Source organism: Balaenoptera musculus, chromosome 2, assembly GCF_009873245.2.
Source record: "Balaenoptera musculus isolate JJ_BM4_2016_0621 chromosome 2, mBalMus1.pri.v3, whole genome shotgun sequence".
NCBI classification, from domain to species: domain Eukaryota; kingdom Metazoa; phylum Chordata; class Mammalia; order Artiodactyla; family Balaenopteridae; genus Balaenoptera; species Balaenoptera musculus.
In genome coordinates this window covers 142,437,189-142,461,447 of record NC_045786.1, presented here as the reverse complement: position 1 = coordinate 142,461,447, position 24,259 = coordinate 142,437,189, and the positions used below count along the sequence as shown (strand labels likewise).

At 43.8% G+C, this 24,259-nt stretch overlaps 1 protein-coding gene across 2 annotated transcripts in view; it reads right to left on the bottom strand.

The window, feature by feature from the left end:
- The window catches only part of RAD51B (RAD51 paralog B), a 613,215-nt gene that overhangs the window by 38,318 nt on the left and 550,638 nt on the right, over window positions 1-24,259 (bottom strand). For both annotated transcript variants that reach the window (XM_036840996.1, XM_036840990.1), the window contains one exon: window positions 14,277-14,380. In XM_036840996.1, the coding sequence (XP_036696891.1) occupies window positions 14,277-14,380 (104 nt within the window). The remainder of the gene's footprint in view (window positions 1-14,276; window positions 14,381-24,259) is intronic.

The following is a 24,259-nucleotide window of genomic DNA, read 5'->3' as shown; positions in this document are numbered from 1 at the left end:
AGAGAGGGAGGCAGAAAGACATGGCTTCCCCCATACCTCTGCCCTACCTCCTCCGTCCAGGGCCCCAGACTAAGCAGAATCAGTGGAAAGGGAGCCTGGGAAAGGCAGATCGCACTGTCAGTTCCCTGTGGTACCAAGTAGAGCAGGGGAAAGGCAGGGAGTGGACCGAGAGCAAAGAAGCAACTGACTGGCGTGACCCACTAAGGCAGGGATTCCTGATTCCCAATTTGCAGATGGGAATCTTTAAAAAAACAAAACCTTGAAGCCTAAACTGGTAAATCTCCAAATTTCGTTACTGATTCCACACCCCTGGACTTGAAGATTGCCAGAATTCACTGGAGGGGGAGCTACAGCTATCCACAGGGCCCTCTCCTCCCTGAGCTCAGGGGCTTGACTGCAAATCGTTTGCCCTCACATTCCCCAGCACATGTTTCCAAACTTCATTTACCATACATTCTGATGACCACCATCTCTTTACAGAAGCCAGGGTTCTAAAAGAAGGAAACAGCACTTGAGGGTGGGGAAGAAGGGAATGGTGGGCTGGAGGCAATGGTGGGGGGTCAGTGCGGGGGAGAGAACCTTTGGACTCAAGATTCTGCACAAGAAATCCCTTCTGATCTCCAAGCTAATTCCTGATGGCAGTCACTGAGGTCTGGTGGAAGAGTGGAAATTGCCACACTGTCACATAAGCGGGGAATGGTGTGTGTGCCGAGCAAGGCCAGCTCTTGTCTCCCCGCCCCCAGGCCTGCTCATCCTCCTGGACTAGCCCAGTCAATGAGCGATAACCTCATCTACTCATTTACTTACATCAGAAACAACCCCTCCTTCCAACCTCCTTCCAGATCCAATCTCTGTGCTTAAATGCTGTTGATCCCGCCTCCTTACCATCTCGTCTCTTTTCCTTCTTCTCCATCTCAATGGCCACTGTTTCCATTCAGGCCCTCATTTCTTTGCATCTTATTTCAAGCCCCTCCAAACCTGTATGGCAAACTTCTGCCCAAGAGGGCCTTGTAAAGTACAAATCTGATGTCATGGTCCTGCTGGAAGACTCTCAGTGGGGCTTCTGAGAGCCTTTGGGATCAAGTCTGATTTGCCCTACCTTTCCTTGCTTTATCTTTGTACACAGGCCTCATTTCCCCCACCCCCACCCATTGCAGAGACACCCACATACCCTCCCCAGTAGCAATAAAGAAGGACCATTTGCAGTTCTCACCTCGGGGCCTTTGTTCATACAGCTTCCTCAGCCTCCTTCCCCATCCACCTGGCAAGTACTGATACGCCTTTCAAGTCTTATCGATATCTTAAACATTATACCTTCCTCTGAGTCCTTCTCTGACTACACCTTCCCTGCTGAGGATTCTGACCATTCCAATACTGATGCCCACTCTGTCTTCCGCTGACATACAGATTCTCGTATGTATTTATGTCTGTCACCCTCTACTAGGTGTCTTCCCTCTGCTGCATGGATCTTCAGGGCAGGAAATCAGGCTTTATTTGACTTCATATTCCCAGCATTTGGCACACATATCTACCCAGCAAAGATCTGAAGGTAGTAAAGGAAGGAGGAGGGAGAGAAGGATGGAAGGAAAAGGGAGTGTCAAACACTTAATGGTCTAGTCTAGATAAAAATAGAAGAGTTATAAGAGTATCCACGTCTATGGTTAGAGCACACACAAAGGACTATTATTACAATTACAGGCGCTAGAAGATTTATTGCTAAAGATTTTAAGCTGTAATGTATACCATTTCTTAACTGAGGAAAAATATTAGATTTTTAGGAGAGGAAAAAAGTGACCAAGACTTCCCAGATGCTATGGCCGGCGCTCAGCCAACTTGTCTCAGTGGGCTTTCTTTGAAAATACCTGGCCTTTGGACAACCACAACATGTAATGAGACCCCCTATGCACAGGGGTCCTAGAGACGAATGAAGCCTTTGGTAGAGATGTCTGCTGTTTAATAGGTTAGAAGCTGGCTCTTGGGCAGGACTAGCCTTTTGCAGGCAATGGGATCAAATGGTGACACGCTTTTAGCAGAGGCCGTCACAGGGATCTCAGAGCAAGGTCTAATGGGAAAAGGAGGAAAGAGGGGTAAAAAAAGGTAAGGTTAGTTCCAGAATGGAGCCCCAAGTAGAAGATGGAGGTCAGTCACTAAGAAGAGCCTAACATTCCATTTTAAAAAAAAGAAAAAAAAGGTTCTGATGAACCTAGGGGCAGGACAAGAATAAAGATGCAGACGTAGAGAACGGACTTGAGGACACGGGGAGGGGGAAGGGTAAGCTGGGATGAAGTGAGAGAGTAGCATTGACATATATACACTACCGAATGTAAAATAGATAGCTAGTGGGAAGCAGCTGCACAGCACAGGGAGATCAGCTTGGTGCTTTGTGACCACCTAGAGGGGTGGGATAGGGAGGGTGGGAGGGAGACGCAAGAGGGAGGGGATATGGGGATATATGTATACATGTGGCTGATTCACTTTGTTGTGCAGCGGAGACTGGCACAGCATTGTGGGGTAATTTTACTCCAATAAAGATGTTAAAAAAAAAAAAAAAGAAGAAGAGCCTAACATTCCAGTGCATGGCCAGTACAGGACTCTGTGTCTGCAGAGAATACTGTCTAAATAGCTACAAACAAGAGAGAACAGCGTGGTATGAGCACAGCTGTCAAAGGGGTGAGGCCACATTGGATCTATTGAACTCGTATTTTAAGGAGGCACCTGTAAGAGAACACAGAACTGCCAGAGCATTCCCATTTCGCTAGACAGTGACTGAATCTTCCTCAGGGTGCTGGGATAAAACTTCCAGAGAAGAACTGACAACTCAGGAAGGATTTAAAAGGTAAACCATGGCACTGACTACTCTGTGGGGAAAGTGACTTTGCAAGGAAAGCGTAAAGAGGCAGGTATGGCTTGTATGTCATTCTGCATCATCCATGAGGGAAGGGATGTCTGCTCACCACCGTACCTCCTAGCCTGCAGGTTCTCACTGGAGGAGACCATGAACAGGTAGGCACAGATCTGTCCCCACTGTGGGCAAGAATCCGCAGAGACTATCTCTTTGTGCTTTGACGATACATGGCGGAACACTGGAGCCAAATCGGAACGTGGAAAAGACCCTGGCTGGAAAGGCCAGAACTCGGAAGTTGAGAGAGCAAGGGCCAGGATGCCCCCTGAATGGAAGGCGAGATTCAGAGGACCATGTCCCGTGGAGCTCATTCTTCCTTAAGGGTGTTCTGTTGCCACCCAGAGCCACATTGTCATAGGAAATAACTAATGATTATTTAACAGAGATAGACAAAGCTCTCTTAAGACAATGACTCATTTCACTCTTTGAAGGGAGCATTCTACCTGGTACAACCATTGAAGGTGGCCACACCCCAGTGGCTGAATGGAGAAATGTTCAGCAATTAATTCCAAGCAGTGTGTGCGAATAATCTGACATTAACATGGGGCTCAGGACAGGATAATGGTTAAGGACAGAGGCATGTAGGGAAAAGAGTGTATATGTGTGGGGGGACCCCCTTAGAAGCTAAGTGATTCAGAGCAGTTTTTAAAAGCTCTGTAAACCTCAATATGCTCGTCTTTAAAAAGTGTACCTAGTAACACATCTCTCCCAGGGTAGTTATGAGGCTTGAACAAGAAAATGCCCACCAAGCATTTAGCACAGTAACTGGCACAAAGGAAACTCTCAATAAATGGTCGAGTAGACCGAGCAAAGCAACCAGAAAGCCGGGGCTGTGGAGACTTCGGGTGATTCGTGCTCAACCCCTTCCAGATACACCAGATGCCTCAATTCTAACTTTTAGAGGTTTTTATTGATGTGCCTCTTTCTGGAAGCCTGACACTCAGAGAATTCTGTTACTTCGAGTCATGGATCATAATCCCTGCTCAGCCTCTCATTGCCAAGTCTGAGTCGAGGATTCAGCAAGTAGGCAGTGGGCAGGGCCACTGTAGCTTGGCTCTCCAAAGGTGTTCTCAAAATTATAGTCCCTTTGGTAACAATAAAACAAGGGTCCAAGACTCAAGCACACATGTTCTTTGTCCTAGATGCCAGAGCTCTTAAGCACTGCCAAGCCAAGAAGTGAAATTTTCAGAAAGAGACCCTCTGTGGAAAAATCTCTGCTTCAGGAGTTTGAACTCTAAGGCAGTTGCCAGGAGCCATTGACTGATTGAAAAATCCAGGGAAGGTGACTGGTGGGTGGGTGTGGAGAGAGGAGCAACAGGCTAAGAGGAAGGTTGAGGGAAGGAAGGAATCAGCATGTCCACTGTATGGTAACTGAAAATCCCAAATTACCTAGATCAGCCGACATCGGGAAAGCTCAATGAGTTATATTGCAGCTGACAACCAATCATGCATCAGATAATGTTTAGCATACCATAAAATGTTATGGTAACACAATTGGACTTACATATATTCAAACCAAATGCTAAGGACATATTTGATTCATTTTCCCTCACACCTCCATCATGTAAATCCTTTGCTTCCCATGCCCCTACACCTAATTTCATAAGCCATTAAGATTTTGGAAGGGCCTGAACCCCACCCCACCCCGTGCACTGTTCCAATTAGGCTGAAATGCAAACCAGTACTGTACCATGCTGCGACCCTCACAGCCACAGCTGAGCCCTGGGAGAGAAGCAGAGGTCACAGGCCAGGCTGTGCACCACCCCGGGCCGGCATACTCCCCCATCCATAGCAACCAGACAACAAATCCTCCAAGTTGGACCTGCTTAGGCCACATATGTGACAAGCTGTGCTTTTCAAATCATATACACAGACAGGGCAGGCAGCATTCTGAATCAGTCACATGCCAGGAGTCACAAGCCAAATAACGGCAAGAGCGTGAGTAAACAGCAAGAAGCAGCCCATCATCTCCTTCCTAATGTCCCTGCCCCAGAGTGAGAAGTGCTGTTCTAATATGTAACTCAGTAAGCTTTGGAGGCAAGCTAAATGACATTCGAGATCCAGCCATCCTCACGGAAAAATCAGAGAGAAAGATAATAAGGACTATTCGTTGTAAGCCAAAAGAATCATCACTAAGTTAAGGCTTCGTTTTCTAGCATCTCACTTTATTCCTAAATTAAAAATAAATCCCTACATCTCAGAGAACATGGTATAGCCAAAAACAAAACCAAAAACACTTAAGCTCCGGAGTTACACAAATTTGGTTTCAAATCTCAATACTACTACCGGACACACATTATTTATCCTCTTAGCCCGGTTTTTCTGTTGATAAAAAGGTAGATGATGAGATCTATGCTAAAGGGCTGTCGCGGGGGTTAATGGAAAAATGCACGTGGAGTTATCAAATATGACACCCACAAAGGTAGGTACTCAGTCAAGGCTAATAACTCCCTTCCGTTCCTGGAAATTAAAGAGGCTTTAAGTTAGTGTTGTCGGGAGCACTAGAACGGAGAAAGGATGCTCTTCAATACCAAACAGTGGGACTCCAAGATGGTAGAAAATGGGTCCCCCCAGGGGCTACCTCCTGCCTCCTTTCCTCTCTCTGTCCCACTCTGACTTTTCAAACTAAAGATGCAAAGACTAAAAAATATAACTACAAAGCTTCTCCCATGCTAAGAAGACCAGACACACGGAAGACCAGAGAACTCCAGTTCTCTCAAACCATTGCACACCTTTAGCCTACAAAGATAGGCAACAGGAAGGTCAAGATTCTAAGGGTGACCCTCCCTGAGCACAAATGACAGTTGCAGGAGAGTGGCAGAGAAGCCAGACTTGTTTGCAGGATTGTCTGTAAGTCATTCCACTGGGAAGTCCATGCTCATGGTGAAGTTCAACTTGGAAAAAGTCACTTATTCACATGTCTGGGCCCAAGAATTTAAAATGCTGACTTTTATCTGGTAATTCATTGCAATGTGGGGTGGGATGGTGCCTTTCAAAAATATTTTTCTGCAGAGTTCTGTAGAACCTTTTTATGAACCACTGAAAGTCAGAGGGAATATAAATATCACATTGCCTGCAAACCTAGTAATTTGACTGGGTTGGGGACTTTTTTGCCCAGAGTTTTCCTACTAAAAGTCAGCAAAGTGAAAATAGCAACAGATTAGAAGTTGGGAGAATTTAATTCCAGTTCCATTTCTACCGCGTAGTAGTTGTGTGACCCTGAATAAGTCACCCCTAATTGCTCACCCCCCTGTGAAGGGACCAGAAAAGAGTGTGGGTCTGAGGACCACCCCTGTGAGAACCACTGGAAGTGCTTACCCTCCCTGAGTGGTCACTGGGGGCGGGACCTGAGAATCTTCATTGTTAACAAACACCTGGGATTCTTAAATTCACTGTAGTTGACAATCACTGGCTAAGATGATCCCTAGAGGGCATCTCAGGTGGGACACTGTCATATTCTAAATGCTTTCGTTCTAGTGAAAGTGCTGGTTCATTTGTAAATCAGTTTGTAGTTTATGTAGATATTGAATCTTTCTCTCCCCTTTGCTTTTCCTAACCAAAGATGTTGTCTCGTTTCCTTCTCACTCATAGCTAACCAACCAAGGCTAAAATACAATATCCTGTCCAACCTTCATTTTCAATTGAGCCAAATAAATGTCAGCATCCTTGATTTCCAGGTCACTGCCTTGTCCAAGAGATCTTGTAGCTGTTTCCTATGTTGTTCCTATGTTTCCTTTGTCCCTAGCCTGACAACGAGGTCTTCAGTTTGGCTCCAAAGCCCTGCGTCTCTTCTACTTACTACAACAGCTGAGATTTCTCTAGAAATCTCTCGTTCACCTATTTGCCCTGGTTTACTTAGCAAGTTAGAACTGAGAGGGTCACTGAATAAGGAGATTTGGTACCAGACAGTGTGTAAAAATAAAACTAGTCAGAGATGGAGGAGAATGACGGAGGTGACAAAATACCTGTGAAATGAGTGGCTCATCACAGGGGAAGTCACCTAAACACTCAGTGACTGGACCACTCATCCAGCCCCTGGCGGTCAGAGACTGTGATCCTCAAAGAGAGGAATGACGACATGTACTAAGTCTTCCATAAAAACAAATGTATTCAATTTACAGCAGTATTCTTTATTCACAGACACATCCTTTCTACTTTTTTTTTTTTTTTTACATTTTTATTTTTATTTATTTATGGCTGTGTTGTGTCTTCGTTTCTGTGCAAGGGCTTTCTCTAGCTGCGGCAAGCGGGGGCCACTCTTCATCGCGGTGCGCGGGCCTCTCACTATCGCGGCCTCTCTTGTTGCGGAGCACAGGCTCCAGACGCGCAGGCTCAGTAGTTGTGGCTCACGGGCCTAGTTGCTCCGCGGCATGTGGGATCTTCCCAGACCAGGGCTCGAACCTGTGTCCCCTGCATTGGCAGGCGGATTCTCAACCACTGCGCCACCAGGGAAGCCCCCTTTCTACTTTTTGATGTTAAATTACCTTTTCCTTTTTGAAATGGTGGTAACAATTAATTTTGCAACTCTAATTCATTAAAAAAAAAAAAAGACATTTAAAACTCTATGGTGGTTCCCCAACCCTTGCTTTGGTTTGATTTTTATTTTTTATTGACCTCACGTGGCTCAAAATCTCCTAGGAACATGGGCTCTCTCTCTCTCAGTAGAGGTATGTGGTCTATCACAGCCAAAACATCTGAAAGGGGCACCCCCATCAGAAGCATGGGGGCAGTTGTACCCGTGCATTTTTAACTGTCAATTTCCAATGGAACCTCTTCAAGGGAAAGTTTTCTCTACTTGACCCCATTCAGAAGTAGTGATTTTTGGAGCACACTGACTTTTTTCAAAGGGAGCTCCATGGAGTTTGGGTTTTTTTTTTTTTTTTTTGTAAGTGGTGGGAAAGATATTGATATTTTTATTTCGAACGTGGAGATAGAAACAGGAAGTGTGCACTTAGGTATGTGAGCTACCCTTTCTCCGTCAGAGCCTGTCTTTCTGCTCTGTGAGTCTTAGTTCACTGTATTCATTTGCTGTTACTGCATACTTTCAGCTGGAATTTCCTTAGATTTTAATACACTTACCTGGTGACCTGAAAAAAGAATCCCTTTAAAAGTCCCCCTTTTGGGCTCCCCTTTTTTATACATTCTCCCAGTCTCTCAATACCTGTTAGAGCACTTCTGACAGAAGAGTGTAGGCAGCAGGTTAGATTTCACACTTGAGCAGCTCCGAAAAGGGAGGGAACATATATACCCAAGGCAATGTACTTGGCTGGGATTCTCTGTTCCCTTTGCTATTTCTGCAGATATTTATGCTTAAAAAGAAGTTTCTCCCACCCTGGCAGCACAGCCAAACTTCTCCTCTGGCTGGATCAACTCACCATGAAAAAAAAAAGTCTCTTTGCCTAAGACAAGCAGATGAGCTGAGGCAGAAAACAAGGGAACAAACATGATGAATGTCCTGGAACCATTTTACAAAGGTAGAGGGGTGCGTAAAACTATGGCTTACATCAGGTAAAAACATCATCTCCAAGGTCTGTTTTTGTTTCGGTGAATATGGATATATGTTTGACATTCCTGTCCCAAATCTGCCCTTCAGCTTATCTGGGAGGAAAGATTTATCATCTTTTCTTTAGTTATTCAGTCCTTCATTAAGCCTTTCAACCACAGAGACGAGAACTTAAGACCTGTGGAAGATAGCAGCAAAGATTTCTTATCCTTCCCCTCGGCCAAAGTCCCCAGGCTGTGTTCCCTGAAAGCAGCTGCAGAAGCCCTCCCTCGCTCTGCCTGGGTCTGTGTTTAGGCCTCTGGCTTGCTTACACAAAGGAATTCCAACTAGGATTTCAAGGGAAGCCTGGTTCCTACCCTCCCACAGCTCCCAACAGGCTGGTTCTGCCGAAAGATATTCCTATATTCAATATTCTTATAGTATTTCTATAGAAGTATCTGCTTGAATTACAAGGTTTGATGCTAACCTTTTAAAATGACACTTACTAATACTTTAAAGGAACTCTGACACTGCAAAACTCAAATCCTATGGGGAAATGTGATTCTAAATAAGCAGTATGCCCTTCTTCCTCAAGACTGGGTTCACGTATGGCTGCAAGGAGTTCGTTTTCTGCTTTCTTTTTTCGTTTTCAAAAGACATGCATTGGACGTGTAAGTGTCAAGCATTTGCCTTGCCTCTGAGGGTACACAGCTAAGATTCAGTCACAGCCTTCAAGGGGCTCACAATTCAGGTTTCACAAGTGCAAGACTAGAGACAGGTACTACATTCAACAGTGGGCAAGACTGAAGGAAGAGGGGCTGATTAGGGCTGCAGTATTACAGACTCAAACACCATCACAATAGTCACAGTGATGGTATTTGAGTCTTTTAATACACAAAATGGACACTGAGCACAGAATTACATCACCAGAAAGGAAACGCTATATACTTCCAAGATGCAAAACAACCTGGGACTTCGAGAAAAGCCTGAGAATTCAAGTAAGAATCAAGAGTTTGAGTAACAGCATTGGTCTTGTCAACAATTTACTGGGTACTTTAGGCTCTTCCCTCCAGTGTTCTGTAATTTCAGGGTACCTTCTAAGTAGAAGATGAAAATATTATTATAAAGTCCATTTAAATAAACCTCCTATATGAAAAAGTCACCTCTTTCCAATTTGTTGAAATAAGAGAGTCATAATATTTATTTCATCAAGGGGGTGTGAAGCTTAGTTGGGATTAATTTACTTCTTTACTCTTTCCAGGGCACTTAAAAATTTATATAATCCCATATGTGGTTTGTACAAACAGACTTCATGAGGATCTGATGAGAAATAGTATATTTCATCAAGTTTTTTTCATCATTCTTTCAAGTATAACCACCCTCATTCTAACTTTTCCAGTCCCTCGTTACAAGGCACCTGGTTACTGTGAGAGCCGCCCAAGGGAGTCCTCAGCCAATCCACTCTGCGTGCTGCTGCCTCATTCATCCCCATAGAACCTTCCTTTGCTGTAGCGCCCGTCCCCTCCTCTACGCTCACTGGTATGCTTGATGCATGTACTCTTCACATGTTTGTCTATTTCCCCAGGTACACAGTGAACAACTACAGGACATCAACTTATACTTTGAATCTCTAGCATCTTACATAGTAAATGGCAGAGAAGAGCTGATTAAATAAAGGTTTGTCAAATGAATGCATACACAAACCCTCTGCTCTTGTTAGGAGGCAAACCCCAGCCTGTGTCCTCTGAACATGCGACCTGCCCTCCTGTTTCTCTTCTTCTGCCGTTCACCCTCACCCCCACATCTTCCCTGTCCTTTCTCACTCACCTAGTTTGATCTATTTAAGGCAAGAGGTTTTCAACCTTGGCTGCACAGTAGAATCACTGAGGGGAGCTTTATAAATAAAATGAACACTGACGCCTGGCCCCACCAGCAGAGATTTGGATTTACTTGGCTGGGGTGCGGCCCTGGTGTTGGTATTTTGTAAATGCCCCTGTGGTGAGTGGGAAGTGCAGCTAGGCTTGAGAAACTATGATTTAAAGCGATATTCGGGGCTTCCCTGGTGGCGCAGTGCTTAAGAACCCGCCTGCCAATGCAGGGGACACGGGTTCGAGCCCTGGTCCGGGAAGATCCCACATGCTGCAGAGCAACTCAGCCCACGAGCCACAACTACTGAGCCTGCGCTCTAGAGCCCACGAGCCACAACTACTGAAGCCTACATGCCTAGAGCCCGTGCTCCGCAACAAGAGAAGCCACGGCAATGAGAAGCCCGCACGGTGCAACAAAGAGTAGCCCCTGCTCGTCGCAACTAGAGAAAACCCGTGCACAGCAACGAAGACTCAACGCAGCCAAAAAAAATTTATTAAAAAAAAATAATAAATAAGTGATACTCAAGTCCCACCTTCTCCTGAAAAGATGAATGTGCCTCTGATGAGTTTACCTTCCTCTGGCTTCAACGCAGTTACTGTTTTAAACACTTATTAGATCAAACGCTGCCTGTGACAGAATCTCAGTACGAGTTTGTCCTTTAACTCACACACTGCATTTTGGTTCATCTCCTGTACCAGACCAGAAGGACCCTGAAGGCAGGAACTGTGCCTTCTACTTCTGGGCACCCCCACACCATGCACGTGGTGGACCAAAACATACTTTTGATCATTAAAAACAAAACCAAAACCAAAACACTGAAAACAAAACAAAACAACCCAGAACACATAGTAGAGGCCATTTCAATTCTACTCTAAGGATAGGTCTTTGGTAAGAATAAAAATGTTGCAGAAAGGGTGGGGTAGGATTGAAGCAGAGGAGGGAAAGAGTAAATAAAAGTCAAATGGAAAAAAAGCTAAATTAGTCCAAAAGAAAATGTTTCCCAGCTTCTTAAGAGGGTTTTTTTTGCAACCCCAAAGCAGAATAAACAAGAGAATTAACTTGGCTAGTGCCCTGATAAGGAGATTTCTTTCTTGGTTATATAATTTTACAAAGTTTCCAGGGTGTAAAGAAAATAATCACCCAGGGAGGACTCCTTACCTTGGACTATACAATTCAGCTCTCGGGTTAATCGGCTCGAAGATCTGCTCGGCTTGACCTGACCCCCTTCCAGCCCTGTGGTCTCAGACTAAGCCTCACATGCAAAACCCCTGTTGTAGGGCTCAGTGTCACAGAAAGGGGATAAAACATAATCCTTATTCCATAACCTTGATCTTTTGGTGTAGTAGCCTCTGCCTGTGCATGAAAAAAGAAAAAGCTATCCTGGTACCTTCCCCAAGTGGCTGGTGTTCCATGGGTCTGCCCACCCTAGAATGACCTAGGCAAACTCTCCTACTAAACTGTGTTAAAAGGAAATATTTGGTGCAATTCCCTTAAAGGGTAGCTTTAAAGTCTTGTTCACTGCACATATCCCAGAAAAGATTTATCTTCATATGGCTTCTCTACTTGATCATGAAGTAAGACCACAGGAAGGGCTCACTGAATCATTAGGTACACCCTCTGCTAAGTCAAGATAAGGTCATCAGCTAGAGATGTGTTTTCTATATCAGGGGTTCCAAACCCCTGGGACACGGACTGGTACTGGTCCGCAGCCTGTTAGGAACCGGGCCGCACAGCAGGAGGTGAGTGGCGGGCAAGCGAGCAAAGCTTCGTCTGCCGCTGCCCATCGCTCCCCATCGCTCGCATTACTACCCGACGCGTCCTCCACCTCACCCCCAGTCCGTGGAAAGACTGTGTTCCAAGAAACTGGTCCCTGGTGCCAAAAAGGTTGGGGACCGCTGTTATATAGCAACATTTATCCTAGTTGTTGAGCCACGAATTTAACAACTGGTCCCAAAAGGCATGTCCATTTCTATAGATTAATTAAATGTATGTTCTTTTGCCTGGGGTGGCCATTTTAACACTGGTCATGTTTTACTTTAATTTCTAATTATTGTTTGAAAACATGATTCAAAGACATTTAACTCTGCTCTTGACTGATTAGTAATGATAGTAACAAGCTGTCCTTCGTAGATTAAGATAACACTGCTGACCCAGCCAATAGGATATGAGTTGATAGACTGTCACGGATCTATCCATGCTTTGCTCCCTGTTCTTCTTGTGTCTAGTGGTCCGCATTCGACCTTATGAGCCAAGAACCAAGAGCCACCAAAATCCTCCAGTCACCAAAGGTACACAAAATAATAGCTTGTGTCCTACCAGCTACTTCTTGTTGACACTGACAAAATGGAAATGACTGGTTAATTTACTAAAGCAAAAGGAAAAGAAAAATGTGGCTCTTTTTATTTACTAATAAATGCTAACTTCTTTATTTACTAATAAATGCTAACTAGAATTAGGAGAACTAGGATCTGGGAACCTGGAATCCATGGTACCATAGATAATAAACTGAATCATCAAATCAGTGTGTACCGTCTAAAATCAAAAACAGAGATAAACTACAAGTTTTCAAGGTGTAGGGTTAAGGATCTATGAAAATGAATGAATTCACAAGGAATTTTGCTTCCTCAAATTAGAGTTTAGGTAGTAGTGCTTGACAATCCTTAATGATACCCCTGATAGCTGCAAACAGGATTTATTTAACATGCTTTATAACTTAAGGTACAAACCAAAGGTCATTAGGTTCTACAGGAACATTTTTGAATGTGTTCCACTGAAAGAGAAGTGATGGATTTAGAACCCAGGACACTTAGATCATCAGGGAAAAGGTATCACTGAGGTAATGAGCACGCCAGGGCCTGAAAACTCAAGAATGTTCCCCTAAGTGAAAACAAGCAGCTCTATCTTCTCAGAACATGGCTGACTCAATCATCAAGCTGGAATGTTATTTACACAGTCCCAAGCAAACTAAGAAGAATCCTCTCGTCTGTAACCAAGGGCACTCAGAAAGTTATGTCTGCAACAGCAAAGTTTTTGATGATTCCTGATTCCTTGAGAAAGAGCCAGTTTACCTAATGCAGGTAAATGTTAACAACTCCCTTCCTACCACCTTCCCCAGAAAGGACCACCAGCATGATATTTCATGCCTCTTTAATTAATAACTTGGATTTGTTATATATTTAGCAAGATGGGCAAGTCTGGGTTCTGAATTCTGGCCCATCTAACAAATCAGAATAACTACCCTGTCTTCTTCTTCCTCCCACTTGCAGGAGAGGTCGTGATGGAACCTGGTCCACACAGCAGGATAAAGTTGAGGTTAGACATCAGGAAAAATAAACTTCCTAATTATGAAACATTTTACCAAAGGGGTGAGACTGTGGTGTTCCTTTCTTTGGAGTGGGAGGGGAGATCAAGAAAGATGTAGAAAGTAACCTTTCCGGATGGAAGGGGGAATTCTCACTTGAGTCTAGGATAGACAACATAAAGAGACAGCTCTAAGAGTCATTATCCTTTTGATAATCTCTGGCATCATTCAGTACTTTAATCTACTGGTTTATAAGTTAATGCAAAAGTACCCAGGATCTGGGAAGAGTTTATCCACTTAGCAGGGTCTGTGTGGCCTAATTATTTCAAAACATACTAACCTCAAGAGAAGGCACCATCATTATTTAATTTGTATACAAATTATCTAGCCCTCAACAAATACCAGCTAAGAGAAATGATCATTCATTCACCCTTTGAGATCCCTAGGGGTGTGGACCTTGGTCACTTACAAGCTATTGGCAAACATCGGGGGGCAAGCTAACTCTCTGTTTTTGTATTTTTTTCCCTGTGGGTGACTTGTCTCCCCACTTTATTAGAACTGCTATTGAGGTAGGCAGGGAGGCTGGTTTCCTTACCCACCCTCTGACAGTGTTGGCCCAGGACAGACAGCGTGGCCAATGCTTTCAGAAGATGAACACTCAGATTGCTGGTACATCTTATTCCCTGACCTTGACAGCCAGAGAACATTGTCAAAGCACTCACCTGTCTTCTCCCTGAACCAAGGTACTGGAGAATCAGCCGGGTGTTCACACTGTGACTCCAGGTGTTTCCTAGTGCAGCTGTCACACAGCTGGATCCAGAAGTGCCTGAAACGAAACAGGGCAAAACCATGATTATGGACACCCTATCTTGTCATGGTGTTTCACATAAACAAAAGTCCAGTCATTGCTCATTGCTCAGAGAGCACGCGGGAGCCCAGGTCGTTACCACAAAAGTTGATGAAGGAGAGAAGGAAGAGAGGGGTTAAGGAATATGAGACTAAAAAGAAAAGCCAGCATGGGTTTCCTTCAGCCTCAATGAAAGTAACCACCACTGGGCTCAGAGATAACAGAGTTATATATCAATAAGAGGTTGCATTGCAAGGAAGCTTGGAGCCATTGCTAATAATAAATCAAGCCACTCAACATCCATGGCAGAAAAGCATAACCCTACTACATAGAATAAGAGCCAGTTATGAAATAGTCTTAGTTTAATAGAGTTGTTAAGACTTTTTCAGCTTGATAAGAGTCTTAATTCAATTTTCCTTATCAATATGGAAATGGTGGCATATGTATATAAAATTCCTATGCCTTTCCAACCGCGGAACGTACACGCACCCAGAAGAGGAATCTGGAAGATCTCACCATTTCATATCTAATCTGTATTAGACATTCTTATCCCAAGAGAAACATTCTTTTACTTTCTAAGACTTTCCTATAAGGGGGAGGATCTGAAGTAAACGTTATCTGAGTTTCTAGTCTACACCAAGTTGTACTTCAGCTGCTCTCTGACATCTCCAGAGCTTCACTGATCTCTCTTGACATCACCAGGAGGAACCCATTCCTGCACTCCTCCTGTTCTTCTGCCTTAGAGGCAGGCTCGCAAGTCCCACCACTTAGAAGCCAGCCCCCACTATCATACGTAGCACATCCTGAGGTCTCCTCCAAACTCCTGTGCTCACTTTGGCCCTGGGCCATGAGATGAGCCTTAGCCTAAGGGGGCATAGTGGGATTTGTAGTTTGCCTTGTATCCTCAAGATGCCATCTCTTTCCAATGAGGAGACCAAGTACCAAAAGGCTGAAGTCCACTGAATCAGCTAAAACAAAATGAGGTCTTGAGTTTCTCATTTGTTGCCTGCTCAGGGCATCATCTGATATTCACCCCTCTGTGTGGAATAGGAATTCTTCTTTTCTGGGTCAGCATCTTTCAGGGTGGCCTCCCAACTCTGCATGGTCTTAAGCTCCTGGGATCAAATAGAGCAACAGATGAATGGAGTTCAGTGGTTCTAGGCTGGAGTTGATTCTGTGGGTCATGTCTAGGTGGGCGTGCTATGGCGTCTAGAGGGTAGAGGCCAGGAATGCTGCTAAACATCCTATGATGCACAGGCCAGTCCACACAACAAAGAATTATCTAGCCCCAGACAAAATAGTGCCGATGGTGAGAACCCACGGGATAGCGAAAAACAACCATATGTTTTCTCTGGTTCAGGCAGGTGTGGGAACGAACTGGATGGCATCAACATCCAGGGCCTCAACAAGCCTGGGGATTTCAGAGTGAGGGAGAATTTAGCGAAGGAAAGAATAAAATTTAGGGTGACCTTGGCTCATCATGCACACAATTCAAAACACACACGAATTAATTTGGAAACATATCATCTAGACTGTGCTGATCTGATCACACTGCTCCCCTAAAATCCTTCCACAGTCCTTGTGCCTGCGGATAAAATACTAACTTCTGAACTAGGTGTTCTGAATGCTTTGTCATCTGCATCTGCATCTCTCTCTGGCCCCATTTCTCTCAATGGATGGTCCCGTAACCTCCTGACTTCTCTGTCCCCATCCTCCTTGACCTGATAAAGCTTCCCCCTCTTCCGGCATCCAATGTACTGGCTTCTTCTGCTTCTCCTTGTATCAACCATGTTGAGTATTCCTTTTCCTTCTCTGCTTTTCTTCTCCCTCTCCCCTTAGTTGTGGGTGGACCTCAAGGAGCTGGCCATGGCCAGTTTTTTCCCTAACACCCACCTGCCTTCAGTGGCTGGGAAGGTAATGTACATTAATAAAGAGGCCAGGTGTCTGCATCTTAACACGTAGAAAGTCTTCACTACCCCAAACAGATGTACTCTCTTCCATTTTTCTTGAAATACATGACCCTCTCAGTCTGTCTTTCATTTCCCCCTTTTTGATAGAGACATATAACAGAAAAGTATTTTCTGCTTTAAGAAAACCAACACTGCAAGGGCAGTGGCCACTGATGTTCCTTTTTCTTGCATTTTTACCAAACAGCTTTGTCGAGATAATTCACATGTTGTACAATCCAGCCATTTAAAGTGTACAGTTCAATGGTTTTTACTATATTCAGAGTTGATCAACCATCACTACAATCAACTCTGGAACATTTCATCACCCCCCAAGAAACTCCATATCCCTTAGCCATAGCCTCCAGCCCCTCTTTCCTGCCCTGCAGCCCTAGGCAATCATTAATCCACTTTTTGTCGAAATATTAAGTGTTAGGAGATGACGGGGAGTAGTGGAGACTGTGGTGAATCAGACAATTCACCCACGATCTCAAGGGGACAGCCCCTGTTCAGCTCCAGCTGTTGTTGTCACATGGCGATATGAGTTCACGGTTAGCCACATCTTTTGATCTTTTAATTTTTAAAATCAACACTTTAAGTACAATCTTCTGATTGGAAAATGTTGGCTTATTTTTAAAAATTTTAAAAACACGTAAATAAACATGCTGATGAGCCACATATGACTCATTCTCACCAAGCTCGCAATGTCCGCTCCATATGGCATGTCCTCACTGTTGACAAGGATGACACCCCCAGGTGGATGATTTCTAAGCCTTTGTCTCAACCTTCCACTTAACCTCAGTACCTCTCCCCCATTTTCAACCACGAGATCTTCCTGCCTGACATAATGAATTTGGGCACCGTAAATTCAGTATCTTCAAATTGAGCTCATCCCTTCCTGTATAAACTTACTCCTCCTTCTTTGGCCTTCCAGTTAATCTGGCTTGAAACCTCAGTTCCATTTAAAAATTTCTCCCTCTCCTGTGCTTCTCAATTCCAAGAAACTGTGAAGACGGATTGATTTCACTGTAAAGTCTCACTTACATCCATTCATCCCACCCCAACCTAGATCAGACCCACATTAGCTTTCCCCTGGGGATGGCTGCTGTCACTTTCTCGCTCTCTCCATGCTCCTGTCAGTTTCTCCCTACGGAAGCATCCTCTATTCTACTGCCCGATTAATCTCCCCAAGCACACACCTAAGCGTGCTGCCCTGCCACTTATGATCAGCATGCTCAAAAACTTTTGGCGGGGGGCTTCCCTGGTGGCGCAGTGGTTGAGAGTCTGCCTGCCAGTGCAGGGGACACGGGTTCGAGCCCTGGTCTGGGAAGATTCCGCATGCGGCGGAGCGGCTGGGCCCATGAGCCACAGTTGCTGAGCCTGCGCGTCTGGAGCCTGTGCTCCGCAACAAGAGAGGCCGCGATAGTGAGAGGCCCGCGCACCGCGATGAAGAGTGGCCCCTGCTTGCTGCGGCTAGAGGAAGCCCTCGCACAGAAACGAGGACCCAACAGAGCCATGAATAGATAAATAAATAATAAATAAATTAATTAATTAAAAAAAAAAAAAACTTTTGGCGGCTCCCAAGTGCCTTTAAAGAGTTCTAAATTCCTAAGACTGGCATTCTTGCAGCTGTGCCCGACCTGCCTCTCCACACCTCTTCCTTCCATCCCACTTCATAAAGACTCTGCTCCAATTTAATCACTCCTTCCTCGTGCCGCCTCCACACCTGAATGCCTCTATGCCCATGCATTGTCTTCAATACCACTTCTGACACGCCACCTCCCTGATCGTCACAGAAATAATGCCTTCCTCCTCCAAACGCCCATAATGCTTAGTTTACTCTCTCACATTACTGCCATTTTTTATCCTGTGGTATATTATTTGCGTGCTTTTCTTTTTTTTTTTTTTTTTTTGTTTAATTTTTTAAATTTATTTTTGGCTGTGTTGGGTCTTCGTTTCTGTGTGAGGGCTTTCTCTAGTTGCAGAGAGTGGGAGCCACTCTTCATCGCGGTTGCGCGGGCCTCTCACTATTGCGGCCTCTCTTGTTGCGGAGCACAGGCTCCAGACGCGCAGGCTCAGTAGTTATGGCTCGCTCAGTAGTTGTGGCTCACGGGCCTAGTTGCTCCGCGGCATGTGGGATCTTCCCAGACCAGGGCTTGAACCCGTGTCCCCTGCATTGGCAGGCAGATTCTCAACCACTGCGCCACCAGGGAAGCCCTCTTTGCGTGCTTTTCTGACCATCCCTAATGTATATTTTAAGAGGGCCAAATCCATGTCTGATTTATGGTAGTATGCCTGAATCACGAGGTCTGAGACCCAGAGGATGCTTCATAAATAGTGGTTAATGAGTCAATAAGTTATTCTTACTAAACTTTGAACCATGGTGTATATTTGTTTTAGCAGCAGATTTACATTCTTAATTCTACCTTGCTTAAGCCAAAATTAATAGATTTACATTTTTCAAGCAAACTCTAGAAACTTGTTGCTTCGATGTCCACTAAGTGATAGCATGAAGTGAGCCTGAGTTTGAAAGTTTGCCAAGAAAGAGCTACATGTGAATAATTAGGAGTTGCTAATTAGTTAAGCGCTCAAAAAAAATTGGTGGTGATATGACTGTAGGTGCACTTCCCAGGCCTAGAAGATGTTTACAAGGGTCAGAGCCACAACTGACCAGTAGTGGCTATTTAAAGAATTCCACGTGCCTAAACCAATGAAAACAGTATTAAAAAAAAAAGTACCCACATGCTTGGCTGCTTGTCAGACAGGTAAGCTGGGGTTCTTAACCACGGGCCATGAGTGAAAACAACCAGGGAAAAGTTTTCAATGGAAACCTTAAGTGCGCAAGCTTGAGGAGATACATCTTCAGGAGTGCTTACAAACGTTAAGCCACCACCAGAGCAATAACAGCAGGGCCTTGAAAGTTAAATGATAAGGAAAAACAATATTTTTAAAGTGCTATAAGCTAGGCACTAGGTAAGCCCTTTAAGTAAGGAGGGCTTACATCTTATTTGAGCTTCATATCTTAGGTACATCTTTTTTGATCCTCACAACCACCCTATGAGGTAGGTGATATCATCATCCCTATTGACAGACCAAGGCTATAAGAGATTAAGTAATTCTCCCAAGGTCACATGGTTGGTTAATGATAGAGCGAGGATTCGAAACCAGGCTGAGTCTTTTTTTTTTTTTGAAGTATAGTTGGTTTACAATGTTGTGTTAGTTTCAGGTGTACAGCAAGTGATCAAGTGATTCAGTTATATGTGTGTGTGTGTGTGTATTCTTTTTCAGATTCTTTTCCCTTATAGGTTATTACAAAATATTGAGTAGTGTTCCCTATGCTATACAGGTCCTTGTTGGTTATCTATTTTATATATAGTAGCATGTGTATGACTGGGTCTTAACCACTACTCCAATTAGCCTTCTCCAGGCTCATGTCAAATAGCTGGCTACTCTGCCAACCCGGGGTGGGAGTGGGGAGGGGTGGGCAGCTGGGAAGGGTCCGAAGAGCCCAGAGGCCCATCTCTGGGAAGACACTGATGGAAGTATGTTGTGAGCATCTTATCAACTCATCTGAACTCTGTGTGTCACTCAGGCTCTACACTCGGCTTCCTTTGTTCTGATATACAGTGATAACCCAGGGCAAGGGGTTTCCAGAAAGACGAAGCATGCTCTGGCTTGGCAAGTTATTTAACCTCGCTCAACTGGCCCAGCCACTGGATTCATGTAAATCAGATGGCCTGAAACTGACCCTCTCTGGTTGGAGGCTTAAAAAAATCTGGGCAGGATTGAAAAGTATTTTCACTTAATAGGGCTTTGAATATGGAAAAACAATTGAAGGGTGGTTATAGGTGGTGGAATGGCTTGAGAAAGGATGTGGGGAAGCTGTCAGTTACTATAAATTTGTAACTTTATTTTCAACTAGAAAACTCAGTGGTCCCTAATGTCTTTTGACTTTTAAGCATTCCTATGTGAGGCTGGCATAAATGATTATTAATGCTGTTTATGGGAAATTTAAGGTAGAAGGAATCTGCTTACTGGCTTTTCAGGAAAGGTGATTTCCTGCCCAATGACCTAATTGGTCAAGAAATAGATAAGTGAATCTTTTCTATGCTCATTTTAAGCAGAAGGAATAAAAATTGGGGCATTCTCTCCCTCTCTCCTTTTTGATGACTGTGATATTTAGATCTGCCAAGGCAGTATGACTTCATTGTACTGGAATTTGGTTGATTCCAATACAAATTTAAAAAAATCAAGTAAGTGAACTGGGTTTTGAAAATATTTTCAACATTGGGGATTTTTCACTGTCACAGGATTGAGCTTGTAGAAGTATCTGCTTAAGCCACAGAGAGAAAATCTAATTTATTTACACTGAAGTCAGGTCTCTCTAAAAAAAGACAGGGGGAATATTCATACTCTACTCTCTCAGAGACCCTTTTAGGTAAGTCAAAGCATGTTCTCTTTCTGTAATTGCTTACCCATCTGTAAAACATGAATAATAATTCTTGCCTCCAGGCAACCAAAGGTTCTTGGTGACCCTTAGATGAAGATACTTGATATGTATGAATGACAGGAACAATGATGATCAAACACTGAAGATGAAATTCTAGGGAGAAAAAAAGTTTAATCATCACCTTCTACATTTTTTTATTCTTCTAGTAATGAGGCAGGCTAGTAAAGCTCAGGAATGAAGTGGTTAAAACAACAGGATTTGGATTCTGGAATATCTTTCATGACTACTATCTTTAGATCCAATTCCCCACTCCTTTGGAGTGGGAGTTGGTTATGAAGACAAATTTCTTACAAGGCAAGAAGCTCTCTCTCTGCTCTGTACACAGGGCGTAGTTCTTGTGCAATCAGACTGGAGGAGGATAATCAGGTTGCTATGTAGCCTTGATTTCCAAAAAGGTAATGGGCCTCTGGTACCAACCAGTGTCAGTATTCAGAAGGGGGCTGTTGGGGAGCTTTCAGTGAGGAAGCTCCTTCTCTGAAAACATTTCAATTTATGACTCCTGTGCTAATAAGCATTTCTGGGAGGTCAAATTGAATCTCCAGTACATAACATAAAAGTGTGCCCTGCAGCAAAAGGGTCAACTTTAAAAGACTAGACTTTTCCATGTTAAAAAAAAAAAAAAAAAGTGTAAACAAAGCAGTGATTCCCAGAATAGGAACAGAGGGGAAGGAGAAGTTCATGGCTTAAGAGGGCTTAAGGGATATTCTGGACATTCGGTCCCTCCTTCCCCTTTAGATGAAAGACAACTTATTGAGACTAGAAAGAGGAAATTTTAAAAAACGAAAAAGAATTAAAATACTTACAAATGATTTCAGTACTGAAATAAGTTCGGGGAAAGGGATGGTATGTTACCATTGGAGTTGACATTCTCCTTCTGATCTCTCATCCTCACACCCTGAAGCATGTTCTATACAATACATGATAGCATATGGCCGGCTGCTGGATGGAAGACAGGACCCTGGAGCTCTATTTCTGACTTAGCTGTGGGCTTTTAATGAGACCAGGTGGGAGAAGAGAGTGATGTAACAGAGAACATCAGGGCAGGCCTTGGTAACGACCGGTTACTTCAGTTCTCTGAGCCTCAGTTTCCTCATCATGACCAGAAGGGGTTGTTCAAAATTCTCTCAAAAGTTCCCGCCTTTTCTAAAAACTTTGAATCTATGGTATTTTAATGATAAGAAATTAGTTCCTCATTCTGGACCTCACTTTTCCCAGGAAGTTTGAGAATGCTCTACTCCACGTGCTGTCTTTGAACGTCTGTGCCCTTACCCAGCACTCATTTAAGCCTGAAGAGAGTGCAGACGCGGGGTCCTTTTCCTAAGAGCAGATTTCTCTCCAAATTAGGGATTTTCTTAGCCAATCCTACCTCCTAAAACCTTTTCATGGGTAAACATGTGTTGGCCAGTGGCCAAGTCCCAGCAAACACAACTTCATAAGAAGAAAGCTTAAAGATGGGAGTCTGAGTGAAAGAGTAGGGATTAGAAAGGGATTATCATTCATTAAATTCAGTTTCTCCTGTTTAAAACCAGGCCCATGGAAGTTGCTGATCTTCAGCATACTGCTTTTTTGGTTGTTGTTGGGTCATTCATTTGAACTGAGGAAGTGACTGAGAATCTTGTTTAGCCCCAATAGAAAGATGAAGTAGGGAAATATTTAGGTCTGCTTTCTCCCAAGTTTCTCAAGGTAGCCTAAGTTACTTCTGCCGGTGGATCATCAGCTCTTTTTCTATTTGATGTGGAAAGCCAGAATTTCAGCGACCCACATTGAAGAGACTGACAATCAAAAGGGAGGAAGACTGCCAAGAAGAGGGTATTCGAGAATAAGGATTCAAGATGACCTACAAGATCCATGAGGCCACAGGGCAAAGGTATCATATAAAAGTGATCGAGACAGGCTCAGACATCTATCCACCAGCAAAATTAATTTCCTTGGGGGCCTGTGCTTCACTAACTGAACCTGTGAAACAGCTGTATTGAGCAACGTACTCTACTTCCTTGGGTCTTTAAAATTGACAATGGTCTGTAGGTCAAGTTCCAACGGAAGTGATGTTTCTGACCTAGCTCTATAAATAGAGTACTGGAAAAAACCCATCAGCTGCAAATGGCCCAGCGACCACACGCTATCTATTAAGTAAGTAACCACAGTATCTGTGCTGCCATTTTAGATGAGAAAAAAATTTCTCTTGTTATTTATAATCTTCTGAGCCTTGAGATTCTCAAAATACTTTAAAGCTATTAGTCTTCTTTTAGATTTACAAATAAAGGATCTGAGGCATAAAACCACACAATAACTGCCTCAACAGTATCTGTCCACTGAGGAAGGCCTTCGGCCTGAGGAAAGAACAAAGCTGCTTCACTGTGGGAAAGCACAAGATTTCAGTCCCAGTGTCTCTTGGCTACAGGTGAAAGAGGTGATTGCCGTCCAGTCTCTCCTTGCACAGCACACGCAGGCTGGTCCAAGTTTCAATAAAACTCATTACTGAGGAAGGTGAGAAATGTGAAGAAGGCAAGAAAAGGTGGGGTGATCAGAACCTTTGCAATGCAAGAGTCAGAGACAGAGTAGTCCTCCACACACACAGCAGAAGGTAGAAGTAGAGTTAAGCTAATCACTAGGATAAAGACTGGTTGTGCATCAGCACAAACGACTCAAACAACTCCACTGGGTTTTGTGTGGGGAGAAAATACTTTAAGTTTCCCATAGTCTCAGAGTGGACACGTAGGTTATCCTCCAACCAGGACGCTTTTGAAAATGAAACAGGGACATTTTAATAAGTATATTGGGATAACAAAGATAAATTGGGACTGTTCTGGGCAAACCAAGATGTATGGTCACCCTACAGAGATATCTGGTAGGAAATGTCCAGAAATCGGGGTGAGGACGCTCACCTTACAAAAAACTGATCATTCTGGAACCCATCTCATTTACCAACCAAAAGTTCTCTGCGGGCTACTGCATAGGACTTCGTGGCTATGTTTGCAGTGACAATCGTGAAGGTCCTTAAAGACAGCTAGGAAAACATAGGTTTGAGTAGAACAGAACTAGGGTGTCTGAATAGAAAGGAGCAATCTCCCTCCACCCAGCTCAGCTTCCAACATTGCCCAGGAGGCCAGGCCCCTGAACCCTTTCTCCAATAACACGGCTTTCCTCCTGCTACCCTCCATTTAAGGAAAAAAAGAAAATCCTCAACAGTGGCCTGATAGCTAGGTCTCCTGACCCTTTGAAAAGAACTTTTTAATTAAAAATAAATTCACTCACTCGAGAAAACACAGACTATCCTTAAGTAAATGCTGGCAAAATAAAACAAAGAAAATAAAAACCCACACATTTAAGAAAAGCTGAGGCATTTTCTTTTTAATTTAGGCTTCATTCAGTGTAAGCCAGGAAGATGCTTATGTGAAATGG